Here is a 25,213-nt window from a genome sequence, read left to right on the forward strand (position 1 = left end):
TTTTCTGAATTATTTTTCTAGAATTTTTTCTTATTCTTATTTGTCTAGAATACAAAGCAGAGGACAAATTCCACACTACAAATGCAAAAAAGACAAATATATTGTTTTTCTTAAATAAAAACGATCTGGTCCATGCTAGCTTTGGGTTCAAGCGGAATCAGGTCTCGCTGACGCGTGTTTCCAGTCGGTCAGTAATGCGGTTGCGCCGCTAGGCGAGAAGGTGAGAAGAGCATCAGCGCCTGTCTCAAACAAACAATTCATTATTTATTAAAAGGTAAGCTAATATCGTTTTGTGTGTGTTTTTGACTTTGAGTGTTCGCTGGTGGTAGGTTGTGGTATCTGGTAATTTGCGATGCTTTATTGAATGAGCACAGGCGCCATCGTCGATGACCCAAGTAACTTTCATAGCAACGCGGTAAACCTGAGCGTAAATAATAGAGAGGACGTGAACGCTTTATATTTAAGTTTAAAAAAGCCGTTCGAGGAAGATATTAAACGCAAGCACATCTTTGTGTGTGTGTTCTTGTGTCTTTTTGGGTTAACGTAACGTTATATAAATCAGTTGGTGCTTAGCTTGCTTGCTTTGAAAAGAATGGACCTTTAACCACGAGAAATGCCCTCGTTCACGTGGTTTTCCTCAACCATTTCCATGCAAAAATTCGTAACAGTTCCTAAGGTATTTTCACGCGATGAATTCAAAATGAATTAACTAAACAATAAGGATTTTTTAACTTGTCCTGCAAATATTTGTAATGACCCATTCTTTTTATTACTGACGTACGTTTTTCATCATTCAAACAATATTTACGCACACTTTCTTTGCATATGCTTATGCACTTAATAGCAGTTCGTTTGTTGTAGTAAAAGTTTAACCATGTGTTTTATTTTGTTTTTTGACAGATCAATTACCATTTATAGTTGTGCTACCAAATACCGTGGTTAAACTGTGGTTATTGTGTTGATGCCATTGTGGTTACAATGTTGTATTGAACTAAACATGTTTAAATTGACATGAATGTGTCTTCTCTATTTAAAAGTAAATGGGATGTCTGATTTATACCTTCAACTTTGCTGTGTATATTTGCACAATTAAAAGGTTGTAAATCTCCGAGAGGAACTGTTTTCGCCTTCTATACAAGGAACCAACACTGCACAATGGAGGTGGAGGATGCTCTGTCTGCAAAGTTCAGGACTCTGATCGAAGGTCTCATGGTGGCAACAACCGCAGAAATAGTAAAAATGTTCAGCAAATTCCTGACGGAAACCAGGGCGGAGATAAGCAGGAGCTGGAAAGAAATCGACTCTTTAAAGCAGCAGCTGGAGGAGTGCGAGCTCCAGAAAACCGAGGCCATCATCAGAGCACAGATGTGGTCTGAATTGAAAAGAGAAAATGATGAGGTGGAAGTTTCGCGTATGGTATCTCAGCCTGACATACAGGACGCTGATGCTTTCAGGCCACAGGCTCAGGTGAGTGGGAGTGAGTAGTGTGGATTGGGTTTTGTCATTCTTGTTTTAACATATAGTGCATTGCCAAGTGGTGCCACAGCCGTTTAATCCAAATTTGGTTGAAACAATCAAAAGTGACCGAAAAGTTTTGACTTGACTGAATAGTTTAGAAATGCAGAGATTCAACCAAAACATTTTCAGTTTGGATTTATTTTTTGTCTATGTGTCATTTTGCTCCCTTGAGATACTGTTTAACATTTTTTATTTAGACTGTGAAATGTCATTTCTTCATAATCACTATTTTGCATGTCTTCAGGGTTCTGAAGAAAGAACGGAGATGGTCTCAGTGGAAAACAGAAGAATCAGTGAGGGGTATGCTAACACCAGTGGACCAGTGACAGCCCAGTCAAGCAATACAGGTGCTTGAGACAATAAAGAATATGAATATGTTTAGAATGTTACATCAACAGGATCCTCAGCTATGCCAAAAAAATTAAGGTTTACGGATCTAATACGGATTTAAGGTTTAGATCCAGTTTACTATTTCTCACACAAGGTCTCACTATATCTCTGCTTGGCAGGAAAATGACTTCGTCCATAACTGAAAGATACAGAGCTTTTATTCAAATTCCAGCTGCATTTTCTCTGTCACAGAAAAAACTGAAAACATTTCTTTATTGTTTGTAATATAAATCTAGATGTGATCCTACCAAATTGTACTAATGTGTGTTTTGTGTAGGTGCATCGTCCGCAGAAATTGAGTATAGCTGTGTAGCTAACAGCCCACCCCACAGCCAGGAGACCCACGGCACACAGACGGTTGTTGATCCGGAATTAGTTTGTCCATCTACTAACACGTTGCAAGTAAAAGGAGAGATTGCCTCGTCAAGCAAGCCCGAGTATAATACTGTTCTCAATAGACCTTCAAGCACAGGCGTGTTAAAAGTTAACCCAAAGTCAAGGGCCATTAAACCAGTGGAGAAAAGAAGAAGATTAATGAAAAAGCACGCTAATGACATGGTTAACGTTGCTCGCGCTCTTCGAGACAGGCAGCACCTCAGCATGCACAGACGTTGCCTGTGTTGTACGTCGGATGCGTGCTACCTCCAGTCGAGCCCCGCCAGAGCCCACCACCAGGTGCCCACTGTATATGTTTGCCGCAAATGTGAGAAACGGTTTAAAACGCACATCCTGTTCAAGAGTCACAAGTGCGCAATGCCTCAAAGTTGTGACCGGTGTGGGCACACATTCGTTACCATGCAGGGGCTGTCCGCACACGGTCAGGAAGTCGGTCCTCCGTTCATTTGCAGTCAATGCGACCAGACATTCGCCACCCAGTGTGCTTGGAACCTGCACAAAAGAATCCACCCCAATGACACATCTGCTCAGGACAGCAAAGAGAACGTTGTCGATGTCGTAAATGCACACAAGAACATGAAATCTCAGCTACAGGTTCGTCTTGAGAGAATTTCAGACTCCCAGTTGGAGGCTGCTTTATGCACGAAAAGCGATTCTTTGCATGACAACTCGACCAGTTGTGCCAGAAAGACCAGCAGAACACAGGAATCAGAGCCCGGTGTAGCAGGAACACTTTTAGATTCAAGTGTTGAAGAGTCAGCCGACAGGAGTGTAGATGCAGTGATGTCGACCTCCACTTGCCAAACTGAGTTAAGTGAAGATGCGCTTGGCCTACAGTCACCCGTCGCACATGGATCTAATAAAGTAAAGGATGAAGGAAGATCTAACAGTGGAAGCGATGAGTCAGGGCTCTGTTCCTCTCCAAGAAAGCGGAAACTATCAGGTATATAATATAAGTTCATTGAGATTAGTTTGGTAACTAAATTGATTATGACTATTTTATAAGTATAATTGTTCATATTTTTCATTTAGATTGTTCTCATGATGCATACAATGGTGTGTTTCCTGTTGAAAAAATTCTGAAATGGAGAAACAATAAGGTAGGACAAAATCTGATCATTTTAATGCACTGCCCCATAAGCTTTGAATCCTAGATAGAGCTGAAAAAGCAACTATTGTGCTCGAGCTAAAAAAACCCTATTGTGCTTAACCATCATTTCATTTCAAAAGGGGAAAAGTGAAGTTCGGGTCAAGTGGATGCCATGCTCATTGTGGTGAGTTCTCTTCCCACATCAGTTTTTTAAAAACAAACTTTGCCTCTTTGAAAACACACTTTACAATCTTGTCTTAATAATATTTTATATAATGAGAGCAATCCAGACCACTCGGAAGATATAAACATCGCTGGTCCAGAAGAACTTCCTGTTTCAGTTTATGAACAATGCACAAACCAAAAGTATATTTATAACCAAAACAAAATGTTAAACGAATATCTTTAAAATTTAATTATTTATGCAAGATTAAAAAGGATAATATTTAATAAGTAAAAACTGAAACCGGAAGTGCTTCTGGACCAGTGTTTACATCTTGCGAAAGTGGTCTATATTCAACTACCAGAAGAATGTAAAAATGTCAAAATATGGAAAATATGAAAGCTAGTATGACTAATGAATCAATATCTTATTTGTCTTTTGTTAGTGGAGCAAAATTTCAGAACACATGGGAGCCAGCAGAGAGCTTTCCAGACTTGTTGGAAGACTAGCGGAAGAAAAACAAAAATGAATTAAAAACGTTATATTATATTGACCTTTTATGAAATCCTGCGTTTACACTATGAGGATGCATGATGCATGAGTTGCAATGCAGCTAATTTAATGAACGTTCTCTCCATATCATTTCTGTTATATTATATTTTTTGAAACCGGTTCCATTGCCATTTCAAACCAAATGACAGCTACCCTATGTAGGTGTGTAAGGCGTTATTACTTTTACTAAATGGGTCTTAAGTGCCTGAGATGAGAAACCTTTTTGTAGCTTGTCATATTGCCATCGGTTAATCATTTAGTTTGTGAATTTAAATGTACTGTATGCACCCATTTATATTTTCATCTTTCTTAATCTCACTTCATTGTTTTAGATGTTTGTGGTGAACCTTGCATTACATTTTTTCTCACCCATCAATTTTATTTGACAGTGCTGTTGGCTAAAATGTTTGTGATTTATTGGCTTCGAATGTAAGTGTTTATTAGCAAAGCCCAGTTAAAGACTGCCTGCTCTCATCTTTATTAGTTTATTGATAAATACAGAAATTGTTACAGCAAATTTGAAACATTTTATTAGTGTTCAAAGGTCATGTTAAGTATAATGATATAACCATTAGTTCACACAATTTTTGTTGCAGGCTAATAAATTAAATATCCATAAGTTTGAATAAAAAAATTTCAAATCTCCAAGGTGCTGAAACGTTCTCATTCATGACAACCACAATTACACAATAGCATGCTTTTAAACTGATCACAGTTATAGTTTTCTCTGCAGACTTAACATTACTTAACACTGAACAATGCTGAAAAACAATCTGTTATGGTGAGTGGGGGGATAGTGTTTTGCATGTTGTGGCTTTAACACCTATAATGGTTTTAGCTGTGTTTGTGAAACTGCCTTTGACAAAATCACTTCCTTCTGCAAGAGGGGGCTTCGATCAGCTTTTGAAGCGTGATTTGTTTTTAATGCGAGGACAACCTGATCCCAGAACAGCAGCCAGTAGTGAAACCTACTGCAGAGGAAAAGATAAAAACAGTTTGGCTTCATCTAAATGTGAAGTAAAAGAGAATCTAACATTGATAACAGAGATACTTTATTCTTAAGTAATATAAAGCTTAAAATATTTCATAGGGGATTAGACCAAAATACAATAACAATGATGGAAATTTTGACTCAAAAATGGAGTGGGCAGTAAACCGAAGTGGTTTTATTTCCTCTAACTGAAAATCTCGTGATTCTTTAGAAGCAAACAATGGACGTCTACACACCCAAAATGGTATTATACCTAACCGCTATAACAGGTAAGATTTATATAGAAATTAAACTAAAAGTAGTGGCATCACAGCAAAAACTAGTTCAATGAATCTAATGCGTGCTATCTATGTCATTCAACTAAATGGCACCTAATTTGAAATGCATTTTTTTTGTGAAACGGTTATATTTTTAATGCTAAAGTGTAAAGTATTCAGCAAGCGATTAACCAAAACACGGTTTAAAATGGTATGCTTAAACATTTATTAAGGAAGTTGCCTCGGAAACTTTGTCTTCTCTTTGTATCAGTTCTCATCTTTTCACCCTTGAAGCATTTGGGAGCAGTAGAGATGAAAGAGGTTAAACTTGGAGACGTGGTGTCAATAAACTGTAATCTCTCGTTCTTCAATGAAATCCACTGGCTAAAGATGAGTGTCGAGGGACAGCCAACCTCTCTGATGGTCACAATTTTAAAGCATGATGGAAATTTGTCTCCTGTCTGGAATTCAAAGCCGTCTCATTTTGAAAATTTAGAACGGAACACTGGACTGAAAATCCTTAATGTCTCTACTAATGACCTTGGCACATACTACTGTGCAACTTTTAAAGGAAAAGAGATGAATTTTGGGAAAGGAGTGAAAATATACAGTAAGCATGGATGTTTGATTTTTGTAAAGAAATGAAAATGACTACTATAGCATGAATGCTACTAAACTTTTTGTTTGCTTTTAAGCAAACCAACAGGGCAGTAAAGAAAAAGAACAGCATGCGCAAGGTAAGAGAAAAATGTTCAATGCTTGTAGGCCTACAAAAGCAATGAGCATGATGATGAGCAATGTGTGCTTAAACGAGTATTTGGTGGAGTATTTTTATTTATGCAAAATGCTCTCTCGTGAACCTCTTATCAATCTGAAACCCAGGTATTTCCTCAGGTTTTGGTGGACTTTCTCTACATTACCAAGCATTTGCAGCAGTAATATGTTTTGGCATACTGGGAATGCTGCTGGCTGTTTCTATGGTGCATCTAAAGACCAGGACAAAGAACAATGAAAAAATAAACACACAGAATAGTATTTGAAATCAGATTTCTCTTTTCTTACCAAAGTATTATCCTTCTTGTTCATATAAATAAAACAATTAAAATCTTTTAGAAGCGTCTCAATTTAAAATCTTAATTTGTCATGTTTGGGTTTTTTTGTCATGTTTGAGTAGTAATCTTTTATACTTAGCTGAGATTACATTTCTATTATGCAAGCATGCATTTGATACATTAAAGATAAAATGATGATAATAGAAAGTTCATTGTAAGATGCTGCATCAAGGGTTGCCGAGTCTGCGATTACATTTAAACCGTTGTACCGGGTTGAATATAGAAGGAGTTTTAAAGAAATTATGTGAAATGCACAACAGTGCATGTAAAATATACGTTTTAGGTACAGGAGTGGCTGGGGTCCGTTGGATTAGTATAGTCAGATCTGGCAACCCTGGCTTATTGCGTCTTTACGGTTAGCAAAGCAGAATAGTTTTGTATAGTTGTGAAATATTTACTTAATTTGATGCCTTACTACAATCACAGGTTTACTTTACAGTTTTATCCAAATCATCCCGAGGTATGTAACATTTTATTGTTCGTTTCAAGGATTTTGTTCGGACTATTTCGTTTTTGTTCAGCCCACTTCCGGGTTTGTTTTTCCGGGTGTTTACAAACAGCCACGAGTCTTTATGGATTTTTAATGAATTAATATAATTCACTTTTGACGTCGAGGGAAAGTGCTGCTTAAAACTGATCGAAGAAGTCAGTGGACTGCAGTCTTGAACAATAACGCTTCTTTACTCCGCTGGAACCACGTGCGTTTACAGTTAGCTGAAGTTTGGCGAAGCTGGGTGAAACTCAGAAAGAGATTAACAACCAGAATAAACCACACGTGCTGGTACGTACACACACTTATATTTAAATACGGATGTATGTTAATATTTAATGAATTTCGGTCTCCTAAATTTGACCAATGTCATTTGGGCCACAAGTGTTCAGCAGCACATCTGCAATAAATAACATTGTGATGCACAGTGACACCTGTCTTTAGAATAAAGTTAGTACGTATTATCATCAATAACATTGAGATTGTAAAATAATACTAAATAATTTGAATCTTATGTGAATTATTTCTTGTAACCAAATGTGGGAAAAGTGTAAAAATGTCCTTCCCATCCCATCACCTCAGTTCCCTTCCCTAATCATTTATTTATTAGTTTGTTGTCAATGTTCTAGTTTCACAAGCCATTCTACCAATGATGTCCTCTGGAATCATCTGGATTCCTGTCGGAGTCCTCCTCATATTTATCTTGGGTAAGTTTTTGATATCTTCATTTTAAAGCCAAAGGCCTATATTCTGATTATTCTTTATCCTCCTAAATGTCATAATAACCTATCCTCACAGGCCATTTTAACATTTTTAAATATTATATTTCATATAATTTCTTTACAAATCAGTGAATTGATCTAAAATGGCATTTAAATGCAGCTCTTTCTTATCTGCTAGAGCCTGTTCTGGCTGGAATATCAAAACCTGTCATGGTGAATCTGAGGGACGCCACCGTTCTCAGTTGTAACTCAACATGTAACAGAGAACTCTTATGGACATTTAAACCCAACAGTGAAAATCTGCAGGTGTTAAAATGTGTCCAAGGTTACTGTACAGAGGGAGACGGCTTTAAGAGAAGAGCAAAGATTAAGCATGGCACATCTCTCACCTTACATCCTACCCTGTACAATGATGAAGGCTGGTATGAGGCACGCTGTGATTCAGAGATTCTCTGTACTGTCCACTTGGATGTTCTGGGTAGGTCCTCTCTTATTTAGTGCTTTGTCCTGTATAATGCGAAACGTACATAGATGAATGAATACACAACCATGTCAACGTTAGATTGATAACCCACTGCAATACGTGATTCTTTGAATTGTGCCTTTCCAACGTTTAGTACCCACTACTGTGAATGCCTCAGTCCAACACAACGTCACATTACCCTGCTATGCACGTACAGAGAAACAAATGGCTGATGATGCCATGAAGATTCTCTGGAAAAAGGACGGCGAACCGTTTTTAGAAGTCAAAAACGGACATACAAGCTATGGTTCGGGTTTTACACAGAGGGCCTCGGTTTCATTGAATCATTACAGGGATGGAGATCTGTCTCTTTCTATATCCATGGTCACTCCATCAGACAGTGGATTATACCAGTGCTATTACGAAACGGAGGAACCGGGGCATCCCGGTGCTGTCACGCTCACTGTTACAGGTTCATAAATGTACATTTTTAGAAACAGTTTTTTCCTCCATAGGAAAAGATTTTTGTTTAATTACAACTTGTTCAATTCTCTTTTTCAGCTCATCGAAGCACCACTGAAAGACAGGTGGGTGATAATCTGACACTTGATGTGATCAACTCGGAGCGGGTCACAGTAACTTTCACCAATTCTCAGGGCGTTGGCATGCTTGTCTGCAGTGTTGAGGGAAGAACCTCCACATGTGACCCTAAATATAAACACAGAGTGTTTGTCGTAAATGCCTCTCTTGTGCTGAGTGGTTTGACATCCGCCGATAGTGGAACATTTACTGTGAAAGACAACGTGGGAAATATCATGAGTGTCTGCACTGTAACAGTGAAGGGTACGTTTTACCAATTTGATTGTTGTTTTAAAACAGATCAGTGTCTTTCATTGTACAAACATTGATTGCTTTTGGATTTGGGACTATGTTTGTTTATTTTTGTGTTTACAGATGTGGCCCAGATATATTCGGGGATCGCTGTGCTCACGATGATTCTTGTACCTATGTTTTTTGTTGCTCTTGCTGGCATTGGCCTCATCCTTTGGTATAAATGTTATAGAAAGCCACAACAGCAGCAAAGAAATGGGCAATTTAACAGTCAACAGTCTACTGTGGAAATAGAAACAAAACCATTAAGAGAGCCTGCAAACATTGGATTGTCACAGGAAGAAACAGGCCATGATATTCAAGAGCAACCTGACATCCCCCACACACCTGTGGAGGAGACCTGTCCTGAGATTGTGATGCCTACTGAAAAGCAGGACACTTTCTTCTTAGAATAGATGGGATTAACCAATCTACTTTTCTCGGTGGAGGAACATATTAAGGGGACATGTTTCACACTTAAAAACACTTTAAGGGAAATGCCAAACTACTTGCTTGGTGGCAATAATGGAGAGAGAACTGGATGTGAACAACCTATGAAATGTGAACATGAAAATACGTGTTTATTTTAGCTCAACATAACTACATTTTTTATGAGAAGTTGACTGATCTGTGTCGTCTTGAAATCACAGTCAGCATTGTAAATCTAGTTAAATCCCAGGTAAATTAAGTAAACTTGCCCCAAACTTTAAGCATTATACCCTCGTTTTCACTTTTGCACTTTTCATGTGCTTTTCCTTTATTTTATTTAAGAAATAATTTAAATATTTAATTTAACAGTGTTTTGTCGATTTTGAACAGGGCAATGAAATATGACCATGTCACCCCGGTTTTAGTCTCGCTCCATTGGCTTCATGGTTCATAATAGGATCCACTTTAAGATTCTGATGTTTGTTTTTGAGCTGCTAATGATCAGGCATTATCCCCAAATTCTTCTTACTCCACATGCATCTTTTAAGACTTTTAAGATCGTCTGACAAGGTTCTTTTTTATGTACCCCATTCCCTTTAAAAAATCTAAAAACTTTTGTTGCTTTCGTCTGTGGAATCAGTTGCAACTGGACATCCGCCTTGCACCTTGAAAATAGCTTTTTAAAAAGAATATTTTTCATTATTTGCACTTGTTTCTCATTATTATTATTGTGTTGTATTTATTTTTGTCTTTATTTCTTTTTATCCTTTTAATTGAATTCCTGTTGTCTGCTCTTTCTTCTGCTGTGTCTGCACTTCTGCATTGGAAGATCTTGTTACCATGATCAATTCCTTGTGTGTGTAAACACACTTTGCAAAAAAGCTATTTCTGATTCTGTTTCTGATTTTTTATTGTCTGTTTTTTGTGGATTTTCCTTACTCCCATCAGCACTTTGGTTAGTTTTGCTAACTTAGTCCTTTTCTTACTTGATCCTTGCAAGTTGTCACTAACCACTTTCAAGTTGTTTTAAACATCAGTGTTACAAATGATAGCTGCTTTTATAAAAATCGTTGCAATAGAACAATACTTACGTACAATGCACTTGCGATTACATTCACATTGTTTTCATCATCTCTTTCAATGGACATACAATTATAAAGTAATATTTGAGATAAACACCATATGCGAGATTAATAAGAGATTATTACAGTAAAATTTTGTGTTGTTTTACCAACTTTTCTTTATCAATGTCTCTAATTTCAAATATTTGTAGACCTATGAATCACAGCCTCTTTGTTAGTTTTACAGTTTAGTTTTACTATAGTTAAATGTTAAAAAATCCAACGTTATGAGTTTCATTGGACACGAGCCTGGCCCAAAGAAAACTTCTAGTCTGTGTTTGGTTATCGGTCTGGCTAAAATGGCTGGTAATATAACAATTTATTATATATTTAGTTGTGTATTGTATTAAATTCAAAGTACACATCAGTTATTTCTTTGCAGAGGTCTACTGGAATTTATGTTTGGGTAGCATAACGTTTGTTTATGTTGTTGCTGCTAAAACCATCATTAATATGTTTATCTTAAATGCACTGTAGTTGCTTTAAGTTGCTTTAAAGGGTGTATAACAAGTGTAACTGTTCATTTTCATTTCCTACAATGAGAATGCAAATTTGGTTCAAGAGAAGCACAAAGAATGGCCATAGTTATGAATGTGCTGTCATGACATTGACCGTGACTGTGCAGGTTACAGTGAACACGATGATGTCATAGACTTACAGTTCAACCAAGCAAGCCCAAATTTTGCCAACTTAATCCTGTGGTACACTTAAAAATACTGAAATAACAAAAACATAACAATTAGTACAACAACTGTGTCCTAATAAATGCCTTACTGATAAACACATCTGGATTAGTACTGGCCTGTCATTGGCTGAACAAGATCACACAACTCCATAAAGAGATTTTGAGATGCAGATGAGAAGAGATCACTACTGCTGTGAAGACTGAGGCTAGAAAGGTGGGTTCCAGCAACATTTCTGAAATCAGTTTAAAAGTGTGTATCAGGTGTTTTATATAGGGAGACAGGCATCTAATACATTTCGGAGGGGGGTCCTGAGAACTAAAGTTGAGAAACCCTAATATATGTATAAATCTACATTTTGTATTGCTTTTTCCCAGATTGTAAAATGAAGCTACTTCTTATAACTGTTTTGTTTATGACAACAATTGCTCAGGTAAGCATTCACTTATTATGCTTTGCCATACCTTTGCCACATCTTTGGCATATGAGATGTGTTTAGCTAACTTTAATTCTTTCATTCATTTAGATTACCTCAGACAAGGTAAAATCATTTATATAATTCATTGTCATAATCTGTTTATAGATTTACTTTAAACTGTACTGGTTTTCAGAAACTCCGTCTGATCAATGGTCTGAATGGTGGTCTGCTTACTGGTGTAAATGGAGTCAACCCTGTTCTGATGGGGGGTCTGAACACACCTCTGCTCCCAGGTGGTCCTGCTGTTTTAGGACAGCCACCACTAACACAGGTAGGACTTTGTGATTTATTCTTGTTGTCTGTAGCACTTTTCATTAAACATAATGCTATTTTGAATTGGACAGGTTGGGCCTGCAGCTGCGCTCCCCTCATATATGCTTCAGCCGTTGCCTGTTGGAGGAGTTCCCTTTGGCCTGCCCAACATTGGACCTCAGTTGACTTCCCCTTACTTTCCTCCTAATGTGGTAGCAGTTCAATGCATATACAGTATATTTCCACCTGAATGAATGTGAGTCGATATGTTTGTTAATGTGTTTCTGTTCTGTCATAATCAGGGGCTGCCGTACTACCTTGGTGGACCCCCAAATCAACCTATATTTCCTCAGCAACAACAAGTTGGGGTACAAAGTTATGTTGTTATATTAATATTCAGTCCTTTTAATAAACTGTGTGATAGACTCATTTATGAATGTTTTTAGGCTGGGCAGAATCCGGGAAATACTCAGGTGGCACCACCAGGCCCACTGAACAGATTTAAGGTAATTTTGAAGTGTGTAGGAATAAGATGGTACAACATGAATTATAGAAACTTAAAATATTAAACCTTTAAGTGGCATTCTGACTGTTCTTTGTTAAACATTCTTTATTTTTCCCAGCGTTCTTTCTTAAGAAGAACCACTGCAAGACCCCCTGTCTCAGTCACCCAGGTGAATCTGAATCCTTCTGAAATTAAACAAACGCAACTTTAATTGTAATTCTGACTCTATCGTCTGCATACTACAGATGTCAGCTCCGGTGAACCCTACTCTGCCTAGAAATACTTTTGGGTAACTTAGGTAAAAAAGTTCAGGTTTGAATAACCAAGGTATGTTTCATACATCAAATGGCACATTTTATAGAAACTTTAATAGATAAAAATATTATTATATATTATACTCTTAACTTTTTTTGTTCTGTTGACAGGCACTTTCAGGAGATCTCTTCTCAGCAACCTTATTTTAAAAAACATATTAATAACTAAAATGAACATGTTAAAATAGCCTGCTGTATACAAGTATACTCCTTTCTAAACGCTTAACATTTCTAATGTATATCTATAGAATTGTGCTTGTGAAATAAACATCACTTATTTTGACTCTCATCTTTTTTACCTCCTTTTTAAAGTTTGCTGCTTGTGTTGGTTAATGTTAAACAACTATACCGTACATTTCTAATGCAAAGTTAAAAAACAGTATGCAACGCATTAAATAAATCTCAAATTGTAAAGTTATTGAGAGAAAAACTGATAGTTATGTAATGTAATAGGCCATTCAACCAAACTTTAAATTATTAACCTACACTAATTGTAAACTTCTAAAATAACAATAATAAATGACAGTCTCTGCTCTGCCTCAATAAAATGTATTATTGGTTTTGTACAGTATAAGTATTTAAGGACAGTGAAAGGCTATGTGCATAAGGAACCATTACTATACACAACCCCCCAACAAGAAAAATCTTAATAACAAGAAGTCCAAATAGCAGCATAACAAAAATAAGCAAAATAAACAAAAATGAGAAAAAGTTATCTCTGTATCTGTACTGCTCCCAATTGCTCGATTTTTAGAAAAAAAAGAATATACAATACATCTTGTAACTTTAATGGTTTTAGATAGGAGGTTGGAGATATGTTGAGGTCAGAATTAAATTGCAGGTTTAATGATGAAGGCACAGGAGCAACATAAACAGGAATCCAACAACAAATAAAGTAACACCTCAACAAAGAGTTCAAACATAGAAGAACCAATGAACTGATGGAAAGAAGGCCTATAAATGCATGAATATAATGAGGAACTCAAACTATATAAGTGATTAAGTGATGATGATCTGTGATAATCCAATGGAAACCAAATGAAAACAGGAAGTAACACAGGTGAAATGAAATAAAAAAACAATGAAGGCTAAATACAAACTAAAAGTCCATTTCAAAATAAGAATCCTATAGAACAAAAATGGAATAGAAGAATGGTGCAAATATGACACTTTCTGCAATGGTTGTTTAAACACTAAATAACACTTTATAAGGTTCTGGTTGTTAACATGTGATGACTACATTATTTGACATGATTAAACAATGAGCAATACTTCTTCAGCATTTTTTTTATCTTTTATGTTGACTCAAGCATTTACTAATGCATTTTTAAATCAAAAGTTTTATCTGTCTTGTATTAGTTAATTCATAATGTACTAACATGAACTAATGATGAACAATTGTATTTCTTCATGTAAGCCAACAAAGTTTCTATGGGACCTTATTAAGTGTTATCCATTAACCTTATGAAAGTGTCATTTTTGATTATTATTCTAAATAGCATTAGAAGTCATAGTTGATTGGAAATGGAATGTGGACAGGTATGTGTTGTTATTAAAATGATTTAGCTGTACATTAATTCTACCAATTAGACAGTTTTCTTTGTTCACTGCATTGCACACCATGCACCAGATTTTAAGCCTATTTCTTTATTCTGAAATACAGTATTTAGAAACCAAAAACATAATGACATATTTCTTAAAGAGATTTTTTTTTTACTTTGTCAGTCAGACCATAATTTGGATGTTTACGTCACAAGACAAACACCTCTTTAGTTTGCTGAAAAGTTCCAGAAAACTCTGTGGTTTTAGGAGAGACTATGTTGCCACAAATGGCACTATGACACAAAACCTCAGAAATCCAAATACTGTATATGCATGATGAGGTACTATGCTGTGGGCATTTTGGGTTGAGTATAGTATTTTTTTCCATTAAAATTTTACACTGTGATGGTGATATTATGCTGAATTTGACTATGATTTTTTTATATATAATGATCACTGGTCTTTTATGTGCTTTAAGATTGATGGCATTGTCAAAGACTTTTGAGGTTGCTGCATAAGTGCATAAACCATTTCAGCCTAATTCCTCTGTCTGGAATATTCAGTCCATGTAATTACTGAATGGTCATACACATAAACAGCATTATCATTATTTTTAAAGAGAATGATTCAATCTGTTTACCTTGCTTTTCAGTCAGACTATAATTTGTCTCTACATCACAGAAGATGTATTGGCAGTATTGGCCCAACAATTCTACTTACATATACTGTACGCTTACAATAACTTTATTTTCATTAAGACAAATGTTATAATATACAATTTTAACTGTTTTAATAATCATGTGTTATTATGCATTCAAATATTATAATATGTTTAAAACTTTGGTTATTTAAAGATGTAGTCTATCTTTAAATTTGGTAGATTTATACAGCACATTATGTTAAGCTATACCTAAATTACTTCATAAATTGATTTTGAGATTTAAGGTATTATGAACTGTCACCAAATAACTATTATAATCATTATCATGGATCAAAATAAAGTCAAGACTATGCTTATTTACATCATTTTACATCACCTCAGAATAGCATCAGCACAGAAAAACTCACCACTTCACAAAGCATGTGTCATCAAACACACAAATAAACAAAGATATTAATAAGACCAATAAACAGCTCAGGTTTTAAAGTCTTTGGCTGTAATGATATATTGGATGTGCACAGGCAATTTGAGACACATGACATAGTAACAACACTCAACCGTATACATTATAAATGGGCTTGTCCCGGTTTAAAAGCAAAGAGCATGAGACCATGACAGCTCACACTTCTTCATTTTCTGAGTATTTCTAAAGATTTTGTTTCTCAGTTTTGACAAGTGAATAGTATCCTTTATGCGTTTTCATTCATAGCTTTGGAAGATGAAATTTCAAGTCATCCTTTACTTGGCCGGTATCCTCAGTTTTTGCTCTTGTGTTCCTGTAAGTGTTCATCTTCTAAATAACTAAATTTTTTTTACCTGTATTAAACATATATTAACAAACTGCTTTTGCTTGCATTTCTCAGGTCTACCAGCCTCAAATCGGAATATTCGCAAGTAACAGTAATGAGGTATTTTTGTTTTTAAATGACACGGCATACTGTTATTTTAACAAAGCAATATCTACAGTAAAGTGTTCTTTCTAGATTTTGCGTCTCAATGGACTCAACGGACTCACTCTGGCAGGTCTTGGTTTGGGTCAAGCACAGGTACATTAGCATCCTATAGTATATCACCTGAAAAAGTAATAAAATTCAGTAAATTCAAGGCTAGATTGCTTATAAAAGAAAATGTATTTATGAATATATTTACGTGTGTTTTTGTATATAAATTGAATATAAATATTGGATAATTTATTTGCATCATAGCTGTAATTTGCTCTGTTTGCTTGCTTTCTTCTTATAGGGTCCATCATTTTTCTCTCCCTTCATGATCCAACCGCAGCTGCCGCAGGTGCTCAACTTTAACCCCTCAGTGCCTGGTCCCTTCTTACCCCCACAAATCAACCAGCTGAATCCAGCCCAGCTGCCTCCGTTACAGCAGGAGCAGCCCGTAAACCGCCTCGGTCCCAATAATGCCATACCAGCACAGAATCCCGCACAGGTACACATTACTAGAGATGAACAGGTATGTGTATGCAATATCTGTTCTGCCGAATAAGAAATTGTGCTAAAGTCACATTTTGTTTGTAGGCCTTTCCATACTTCCTGAATAATCTTTATCCTTTGAGAAATACTCCGGTATGGCTGCCACCCAACCAGATCCCTGGTCCAAATATTCAACAGCAGTCTATCAATCAACCAATTCAACCAGTCCAGGTACTCTGAAAACTTGGATCAAATTCTGTTTCGATTCACAAGCCTGAATACTGATCAAAATATCACCTTTTCTCTGTTGTTACAATGAAAGCATCTGAGTTAAGATATAGTGACTAATAAGATAATCGTGTAAATGAGCTTTTCAAATATATAATATTAAACCATCAAAATATGTGGATTGTTGTATTTATTTGACTTAAAGGTGCTGTGTGTAATTTCTTGGTGGACAGACATGCAATATAATATACATAACTATGTCTTCAGAGGTGTATAAAGACCTTAGATAATGAAGCGTTATGTTTTTATTACTTTGGAATTGTCATGGTTCTGCCCCATCTTGTCTTGCTTTTCTTGATCATGTGGCAGAGCCTTGGCAGAACCTCTTGTTTCATGTGGAGGGAGGTAATTTTGGCCCTTATGGCTCATCATACTCTCGCCAGGTCTCATTGTTCCTGACCTCTTGTTTCCTCGTTAGTGCTCGTTATTAGTTCATGCCCCGCACCTGTCCCCTCTTGATTTGGTCCCTTATTTAATGCCCCTTTGTTCTCTGTCCTGTGCTGGTTCATTGTGTGTGTCATATGTGGAGTTCCTGTCTTGTCAGTGTAAGTTAGTTGTTTTGTATTTAAGTCAAGTGTTGTCTTAGTCTGGTTAGGTGTAGTTAGTCCTTGTCCCTGATGTCATGTTTTATACCCTTGTGTTTTGTTGTGTTACCCCCACGTGGGGCTTTTGTTTTGTATTTTTGTAGTTATAATTAGTATAAGTCTTGTTAACCCCTTACCCGCTGTCTGCACTTGGGTCCTCTGTCCGTGTCTCACTTCCCCGTTTGTGACAGGAATGAGCTATTTCTATGTACATACACCACGGGTCCCCAAGCATGCAATTCGCCATGTTGTTACTACAGTAGCCCTAAACGGTAAATACTTTATCTCCTTCGGCAAAAAAATGAAAATGCGACGGCATCTTTGTCCTGTGGGAGCCACCGTAGTGCTTCAAAAGAAAGGGGTGGAGTGAGTCGTTGGTTGCAATTAGCAACCTCACCACTAGATGACGCTCAATTTTATTCACTGAACCTTTAAGGGGCACTTCATGTGTTGTGGTCTATTTCATTTCTCAGAACGGAGGAAAAGCAGCAGACCCGAGTGTAACTGCTGCTCCGGATTACCGAGGTGATCGACCTGGTCCTGGAACTGTAGAGGTAATTCTCGTGTAAACTTGCATCTAATCGCCAAGTTTTCTTGTATTTGTCCGTACAATAATAATAGTAGAATATTTGCATGCAATGAAATTGATTCAAAACTGACAAATTATATTTATTAATCAATTCTGATTTGATAACAAGGGCATCCTGTTTTTTCACAGTTTGGGCCATAGTTTCTCAGATGATTTTGTTGCTAACAAGGTAATATGTTTTATCAGCTGTATTTCATGTACATTATGATGAGACATTACAGTATACATGCTTTTCCTAAATTCATACATTTAATTTGTTGTTGATTTTCAGATATCCCAGGAGAACCATGCATTAAGATATGTTTGTTTACTTGCACATTTCAAAATATCAAATAAATGAATAAACTGGTGCTCAGTTGCATTTTTATTATTATTAGAACTTTTTCCTTTACCATTTAAACTTGACAAGGGCATTGCTTTCCATAGATTAGCTATCAAGCATAAAATCTGTGGTATGAACCAATGCAGTTAAATTAAACACAATATCAAAATCACAGCGATCATGTTAAAAAGTTCAATTAACAGATTCTCAAATACATAAAAAAGCAAAGCAAGCAGTGTGACTGTGTTAATATGAATTTAAACATCTATACATGTATCTGTCTACACATTTTAGTGCAATACATTAAATAAAAATTAGACGCTCTGTCACCTATGGAAAGAACCAAAACAGCTTAGTTAAAGCCAGTTATGAGTTGAGATAATAATATATAAAGCACAGTGGCAATCTGTCCAACCAGTGTGAGTATATGGTTCCTCCATGCCAGCTAAGTGACCCCTAATTAGACTCCGCCTGTAGATCAGAGCCAAAAACAATGTGTAAATTAGAAAAACATGAGCATATGAGTATACTGTAAAGATTATTCCAAATGAATTCAAACATTAATTTATTCTCAAATTAAGGACTAAAACACTGACCTTCATAAATGATGGAAGCTGCAAAGATAACAATACATAAAACAATAAATACAAATTATGTATATACACAATATTGAAGCTATACAGAAAAAAGTCACGACAGATACTGGCTAGATTCTTTATAAAATACCTATAACTGATATTAATAAAGTTCCTCTTGATTACTTACAAGCTGCGTAATGCCATACTCAAAAGAGATTCTTTGCTGTTGGAAAACATATGCAAAAGGGCTGTAATAATTGATTGATTTATTTGATTTAAAATGATTTTTGGTACTATAATATTGACAAACTATAAACCAGTGTGTTTTAGTGTACTGTATATTAAACCTACTGTTGCCGTTGGGTTATAGATGAGCTTCACATAAGGCTGGTAAATAAAAAGATAATCAGATTTGGGAATTGGTGCATACTTTTATTTTTATTTTATACATTCGTTTGATTGATTATTGAGGTGTATTATAAACCATGAGAAATGTTTGTAATGGTGTGGTTACCTGAGGGCCAGTGGGAAAGTAATCATACTGTAAATAATAGTAAAGAACATAAATTAATTAATTTTACAACAAAGTTAATTAATTGTAATGTATCTTATTAAAATGTAAGTCTTATATTATAAATTACCCCCATTTCCTGAGGCCATTTCACTCCACCCTGTAAATCATTCATAAATAATGTAAAACTTAACTGTTCATGAAACGTTATTATTATGAAACATTAGCCTATTATAAGGTTTTGATACCTTTGGTGGCTGCTTCTGCTCTTTGCTCTGGTGAATATCATGAAAAAAGATTTGTAAGTTGTTGTGTGTGGAAAATGTAAAGTATTCTTAAATGAACTTCTCCAACAATCACTCACCTTTGGCAGGAGAAAGATATTCTCTCCCTGGAAACAAAATCTATTTTATTACATTTTTATATTTTATTTTTGGGATTTATTCGATTTACAATTTTAATTTACAATAGTTTAAGTACTTTTTTTTACCTCTTTAAGATGGTAAGTGCTAACATTCTGTCAAAGAAAATAAAATGTTCAATTATTAAATAAAAAGCATTATGTTTGACTTCATGGCATCCTTAAAACACAAACAACACCTACACCAATAGTTTCACTCACCTGCCAAGTCACGTTTTCAGCCTATAGATTCAGTTTAGTGAAATAAAACGTACATATTTAGTTACTGAAAATATAAATTAACATTTATTTATTTCAACATTTCAAGATATGAACATTTTACCTTGAAGATCGTGAGGAACTGCCTGTTGTCCTATCACACCAATAACAACGTAAATAAATGAATACAATTAAATATATATTATAAAACTTCCAAAAGAAAACAACGAATATGAGAAGAAAGCAAATTCGTTCAAAAGGAAAGATTTACCATCATATTGGGGCTAAGAGGTTTTCCTAAGAATTGGTCCATTTGATTCTCTCTGTCTCCATCTACTGGACTATGATTCACTGGGGGATTCACTGGCTACAAAAATTGATCAACACATTAACGTCAAGATGTTTTCATATTTCAGCAAACATGTTGAGAGCATTGGGTTAGCATTCCCTTTTATAGATTACATATTATAAAAAACTCCACTTTGCAAGAAAGCTGGTATACATCGGTATAACAATACAAAGAATATCTAAATTAACAGTAATAAACTCACAAAACTTCTATAATTACCAATAAATAAGCTACAGTAATACATTTTAGTCTTAGTAACATAAAACAGTGTTTGTCTTAGTTTTCTTCTAAATAAAGCAAAATCATATTGAAGAAACTTTGTTAGCTAACTTAAGTCATTTTATGTTTAAAACAGGATCCTAACTGAGGTTGACAAAAAACAAAATAGGATTTTGAATTATGACTTTTAACTCATTTAGTCTATAACTTACTTTAAAATGTAGTCTACCAGACTTGCCACGCCGCTGTGATTTTCCGGATACACCCTGTTTATCCCACTGTCCGCTTCTCCATGTATCTTGGTCAAACTCTTCACCCTAACAATGTTTTTTTTGCTTTTTTGTTTACCATTGTTTTTTTTAAGAATAGAGTACATTTAGAGTAAATAGAGCAAAGTTGCTCTCTCACCCTGTTTCCTTTTCTATTTTGACCAGGGAATGTTGGATCTGGAGACTCATCAGGGGCAGCCTGGGCTTGTTGCTCAGATGTTCCATCAGGATTCCATGGGTTCATCTGTTCTGGCTTCTGCACAGTATATTAGAGTCAAATGACATGTTGATAAACATACCTTTGAGCATTTCACTGTTTTACACACTTTGAAACTGTGTCACAAAAACGTACAAAAGCTGAAAATCCAACTTTTTTGTGCTGCCATCTTGGTCGAGGGTCAGGGAAACGTCTCTCTCCAACTTGGTCCCAGTTGTCTCTGTCACTTGGCTAAAACATTAATGCATAAAAATCACATATCATCAATATATGGCTGAAGGAGCGTTTAAACAACAATAACACTAACATACATTGCAGTACAGCAAACAACTAAAAAGAAATCAGTTTTACTCACTTGAGCTGCCACCACAGCAAATAATAATACCACCACAAACCACATTGCTTCTGTAAAAATAAAAAATATATACAAATGTTATATCTTCTGCACAAATGATAACTTTACATGTTGTTAAACACATATTCTTTGTATCTGCTCTGTTACCTTTTCAGCGTTTCCACTTGTTTCCACTTCCACCTGTCTTCCTTCTCTTTTTATAGCAGCTGATGATTGAGCAATCCATCTTGTTGTTTTCAGTGTTTGTTATGGCCAAGTAAATTACTTTCAGTTATCAGATAAATTTTTGGTCTCAACTAATAATACTAATAAAATTGGTAAAATATAAGACAACATATTGTAGGCCATGCAAGCATATGATTCATAACGTTTCAATATTCTTGATTCCAAAGTATGTAAGTGTATTGACTTTTCGACAATTCGTCTGTATTGCAATATTAGCTTGAGAGATTAAATAAAACCACAGAGGAGTGTCAGGCTGTTACAGATTTGTTGTCCTAAACCCTCCTAATGTTCAAGGATTCTCCTGTCTTTGTATTTAGTAACAGAAATGAGGGTGAGGCGTCTGATGCATGTTGAGATGACTCATCAAAGCCTAACATTATCGTTTGATAGTACTTGTGAATTTCACAAAGTGATCGTGTAAGAGATATGATCATGTTGATATCACTTAATCCGTGGATGTGCGTTGTGGTTATTTAAGAATACACCTTTGGATGATGCGACTGGCCAATCAGAATCAAGCATCACACAGCGTTGTGCATTAAACATAATTATCTGTCATTAGACCAGATATTCAGACGACCCAGACATTGCATGAAAAAATGTAACAAAAAAGCAATTAGACGTGCATCTGTTATCCCTTAGATTATGTGTTTTAGCATTGTGAAACATTTATTTAAAAGTTGAACAGAAACGTGGTGAATTGCTGTATTTAAATCCTCAGGCTGTTTAGATTATCACAGTTCTTGAAGCATCAGGACGAAAAATATCCTGCTGAAAATTTTTTAAAGGACTTTGAAGAATCCTGCAGACAGAAACATGAAGATAGTAATGTTTTTTTCATGCATTCTTGGTCTAACTTTGGCCTTTCGGGTAGGTTTTTAGGGTTTTTAAGTTTAGTATAGCTGTATAATGTGCAAAGAATAATGAAACTAATGGTTGTTATGATACTGTAGGTTGAAGTTGATCACCAGCATTTGGGAAGCTTAGCATCCAACTCTGATTCCGATGAGGTTTGGCGAAAAAAAAACATATTTATGTGTAATTAAATGTATAAAATGTAATTGACTGTGTTTGTTGTATTTCTCTTTATAATCAGATTGCAGCTGTATTACCCCTTCTGCGTCACCTGACCCCAAACCAAATTCTTCAGCTGCTGTTGACCCTATTCTCTATGACTGAGGCTCCAGCCCCCGCCCTGACAACCCCTGCTCCGGTCCTGACCCCGACCCCTGCTCCAATCCTTGCACCTTCCACAGCGGGTTAAGATTTGCACCCTGCTGAGAGAAATCACAAATCTGAGTTGATAAGAAACTATTTAAGAAAACTTTGTAATTGATGTCGAGAGCAGATAGTTGAATGGAACTATAGAATAGAAATACAACAACAAATGTATTAGTGTATTAGAAGAATGTCATAAAAGTAGTTTGATGTGTATACTGTTTTGATTCTAGCTATATTTTCTTGATTTTGGTGATATTTGTGTATTTCAGTAGTTTGTTAACATTAAAGCAAATGCTTATATCTCTTTTGTTGACTACAATTAATCTTTTATTGAATTTAAGTAGATTTGCCATTTTTGGCTATGAATAATACATCGAAGCAACACATAAAACATGGGCAAATCACAAGAATCATAAACAGAAAACATTACATGTATGTATTATTGCAATAAGTATATTGTCTTGGCAAGTAATTTAGATAAACAACACATCTTATATTTCTTGTTGTGGTCAATTGCTGTATCTATTGAATACCAAACAGATATAAAACCTTATATAAAAAGATATAAAAAGTTGCAGGTAAATATGTAAAAAATGTTTGAGGTATGCCATGTGCAATACTGCCCATGCAAATAATATCCAGCATCATATCACTGTAAAAGAAATATGTAATTAATGAATTGATCATATTACTGTAAATTAGGAACCTTATTACCCCAACCTATCATAGATCTAGCATATAATATACAATATATAAAATACCAATAAAGAAACAGAAAATTCTGCCCTGACATATACTATATAAGCAGTTAACCTTTAAATGTATGAATTATGACAACCTCAGTCAGGATGTCTTAGGGCATAAAAAACAAGATTTAAAGTTTTTTACACATATTTTCACTCTTAATTTTACAGCTAAACCCCTCTTAGGCTTCATACAGTAGCTGTGTCTCTTTAGTTTAAGTTATAGAATAGTGTTTTTAAAAAAATGTAGCAGTGAATGACACATTCACTTTCCACAGTGATGCCCAAAAAAAGCACATTTTGTAAAAAAAAGCTATAGTACTTCGAACCCCAACATCTGCCTGTTTAAAATTCATTCCCTTGTAACCACTACTTTGACATCTCAGAAAATATTCTGATTATACTTTTAAACCTTGAACTATTTGACTTTTGCCGAGTTTAGAAGAATTCACAAACATGCACATCTTAATGTTTAAAGAGTTTTCAAAATGCCTGTACACATTTTGACCCAAATACGTGAAATATTTTTCTGACTGGTAAAACTCTCCTCAAATAAAATAAATGTTATAATTTCATGAAAATATCTAGTAAACATGCAACAAAAGTTTTTTTCCGAAGATGTATAGGCTAAAACATATGAAGAGTTTGTTTTCAAAATGAGATAACTCTGTTTTTAAAAAAATTCAAAAATCATGTTTTTTATTATGTTATCATGTTTTTATTGTGTTTTAATGTCTTAGTTAGCTGTATTTTTTGAGTTATTATGGCTTAAATCAAAACAAACCGACTGCCCTTTGATTGAAATGAATTGGAATACACAATAATTTTTTAAAACGGATATCATTCAATAAACTATTCATATAGAAATCAAGCCATTATGTTTTGTCCAATTTTTAAATTAAATTGTTAGGATAGGTTAAGTGTGTGTAAATAAAAACAAATAACATAACATTTTAGTAATGTATTATAGATTAACATATTTGGGGTTGCTGAAATTTCAAGATAATAGGAGGGTTAAAGTAAAATGACACTTAAATGACAGGGACCAAGAAAAATGAAAACAATCAAATGAAACAGAAGCCAGAAACAGAATATGAATTGATAACGTTCACCTGAATGACAAAGATAATCATTATCAAAAACAGAAAATCATAGTCACATACACCCATAAGGTGTGCCTTAATCTTCTGTTTTGTTTATGTGTTGCAGAAAGTCAATTTAAGCCAAGTTTGCATGTCATATTCCTTCAGAGTAGAAACAACCATGTGAATCATTTTCCTATTTCTCAATTGTCGAGTAAAGTCTAACTTGCCAAATACGAAGTGATACTGAGATTTGTGATCCGATCTTCTGATTGGTTAGTTGCATGTTGATAATGTGTTTATAAAGCATCTCTCCTGCTGTTTAGATATCATACCTGCACTGGAGAATTGCTTAGTTTGCCACAAAGGTAGGAATCAAAGTTTTTAAAAGAATTTACATTTACCTTTTTAGCAGATCCTTACTGTAGATTTAACATTTTTCTATTACGTTACAGCTTATCTAGAACCATGAAATCTTTCCTTATTGTCGCTTGTTTCATTGGGCTCTGCTGTGTTGTGCTGGTGAGTAACTTCATTTGTGATTTAAACAAATCCTGACAAATTGTCAACTTTAATTATGCAATTTAAAGATTTTCCAGAACTAATACAGTTACAAAAT

General features: G+C 35.2%; 4 protein-coding genes across 6 annotated transcripts; all 4 read left to right on the top strand.

The window, feature by feature from the left end:
• The first annotated feature begins 165 nt into the window (after positions 1-165).
• Positions 166-4,757, top strand: zgc:66472 (uncharacterized protein LOC327494 homolog). Of its 2 annotated transcripts, none has more exons than XM_057331131.1 (7): positions 166-274; positions 1,097-1,467; positions 1,763-1,865; positions 2,186-3,247; positions 3,337-3,404; positions 3,535-3,578; positions 4,003-4,757. In XM_057331131.1, exons 2-7 carry the CDS (start codon positions 1,156-1,158, stop codon positions 4,064-4,066), a joined length of 1,653 nt encoding a protein of 550 aa, XP_057187114.1. In that variant the 5' UTR covers positions 166-274; positions 1,097-1,155; the 3' UTR covers positions 4,067-4,757. The 2 variants fall into 2 exon arrangements, with proteins under 2 accessions (XP_057187114.1, XP_057187116.1); XM_057331133.1 differs by having other exon boundaries at positions 197-274; positions 1,140-1,467.
• A 2,026-nt stretch (positions 4,758-6,783) lies between these two features.
• si:dkey-22i16.9 (uncharacterized) lies at positions 6,784-11,482 on the top strand. Of its 2 annotated transcripts, none has more exons than XM_057331140.1 (6): positions 6,784-6,929; positions 7,180-7,666; positions 7,860-8,159; positions 8,299-8,616; positions 8,706-8,987; positions 9,099-11,482. In XM_057331140.1, the coding sequence occupies exons 2-6, from the start codon at positions 7,609-7,611 to the stop codon at positions 9,428-9,430; spliced, it is 1,290 nt and encodes a 429-aa protein (XP_057187123.1). In that variant the 5' UTR covers positions 6,784-6,929; positions 7,180-7,608; the 3' UTR covers positions 9,431-11,482. The 2 variants fall into 2 exon arrangements, with proteins under 2 accessions (XP_057187123.1, XP_057187122.1); XM_057331139.1 differs by having other exon boundaries at positions 6,793-7,250; positions 7,589-7,666.
• Positions 11,483-11,662: 180 nt separating this feature from the next.
• Positions 11,663-12,947, top strand: scpp9 (secretory calcium-binding phosphoprotein 9). The gene is made up of 7 exons (XM_057331770.1): positions 11,663-11,680; positions 11,859-11,996; positions 12,070-12,189; positions 12,280-12,345; positions 12,424-12,483; positions 12,601-12,651; positions 12,728-12,947. Exons 1-7 carry the CDS (start codon positions 11,663-11,665, stop codon positions 12,773-12,775), a joined length of 501 nt encoding a protein of 166 aa, XP_057187753.1. The 3' UTR covers positions 12,776-12,947.
• Positions 12,948-15,714: 2,767 nt separating this feature from the next.
• Positions 15,715-18,200, top strand: odam (odontogenic, ameloblast associated). The gene is made up of 8 exons (XM_057331771.1): positions 15,715-15,777; positions 15,863-15,907; positions 15,983-16,045; positions 16,242-16,439; positions 16,529-16,654; positions 17,769-17,849; positions 18,014-18,053; positions 18,156-18,200. The coding sequence occupies exons 1-7, from the start codon at positions 15,718-15,720 to the stop codon at positions 18,023-18,025; spliced, it is 585 nt and encodes a 194-aa protein (XP_057187754.1). The 5' UTR covers positions 15,715-15,717; the 3' UTR covers positions 18,026-18,053; positions 18,156-18,200.
• The last annotated feature ends 7,013 nt before the right edge of the window (positions 18,201-25,213 follow it).

The sequence above is a fragment of the Triplophysa rosa genome, linkage group LG4 (assembly GCF_024868665.1).
Source record: "Triplophysa rosa linkage group LG4, Trosa_1v2, whole genome shotgun sequence".
NCBI classification, from domain to species: domain Eukaryota; kingdom Metazoa; phylum Chordata; class Actinopteri; order Cypriniformes; family Nemacheilidae; genus Triplophysa; species Triplophysa rosa.

Excerpts from the sequence above, each read along its gene's own strand:
- zgc:66472 (XM_057331131.1), top strand. The coding sequence starts at position 1,156 with ATGGAGGTGGAGGATGCTCTGTCTGCAAAGTTCAGGACTCTGATCGAA. Across the intron at positions 1,866-2,185 it reads AGCCCAGTCAAGCAATACAG|GTGCATCGTCCGCAGAAATT; the intron begins GTGCTTGAGACA and ends TGTTTTGTGTAG. Across the intron at positions 3,405-3,534 it reads TGAAATGGAGAAACAATAAG|GGGAAAAGTGAAGTTCGGGT; the intron begins GTAGGACAAAAT and ends TCATTTCAAAAG.
- scpp9 (XM_057331770.1), top strand. Across the intron at positions 12,346-12,423 it reads CTCAGCAACAACAAGTTGGG|GCTGGGCAGAATCCGGGAAA; the intron begins GTACAAAGTTAT and ends GAATGTTTTTAG. Across the intron at positions 12,484-12,600 it reads GCCCACTGAACAGATTTAAG|CGTTCTTTCTTAAGAAGAAC; the intron begins GTAATTTTGAAG and ends TATTTTTCCCAG.
- odam (XM_057331771.1), top strand. The coding sequence starts at position 15,718 with ATGAAATTTCAAGTCATCCTTTACTTGGCCGGTATCCTCAGTTTTTGC. Across the intron at positions 15,908-15,982 it reads TCGCAAGTAACAGTAATGAG|ATTTTGCGTCTCAATGGACT; the intron begins GTATTTTTGTTT and ends TGTTCTTTCTAG. Across the intron at positions 16,046-16,241 it reads TTGGTTTGGGTCAAGCACAG|GGTCCATCATTTTTCTCTCC; the intron begins GTACATTAGCAT and ends TTCTTCTTATAG.
- si:dkey-22i16.9 (XM_057331140.1), top strand. The coding sequence starts at position 7,609 with ATGATGTCCTCTGGAATCATCTGGATTCCTGTCGGAGTCCTCCTCATA. Across the intron at positions 8,160-8,298 it reads TGTCCACTTGGATGTTCTGG|TACCCACTACTGTGAATGCC; the intron begins GTAGGTCCTCTC and ends TCCAACGTTTAG. Across the intron at positions 8,988-9,098 it reads CTGCACTGTAACAGTGAAGG|ATGTGGCCCAGATATATTCG; the intron begins GTACGTTTTACC and ends TTGTGTTTACAG.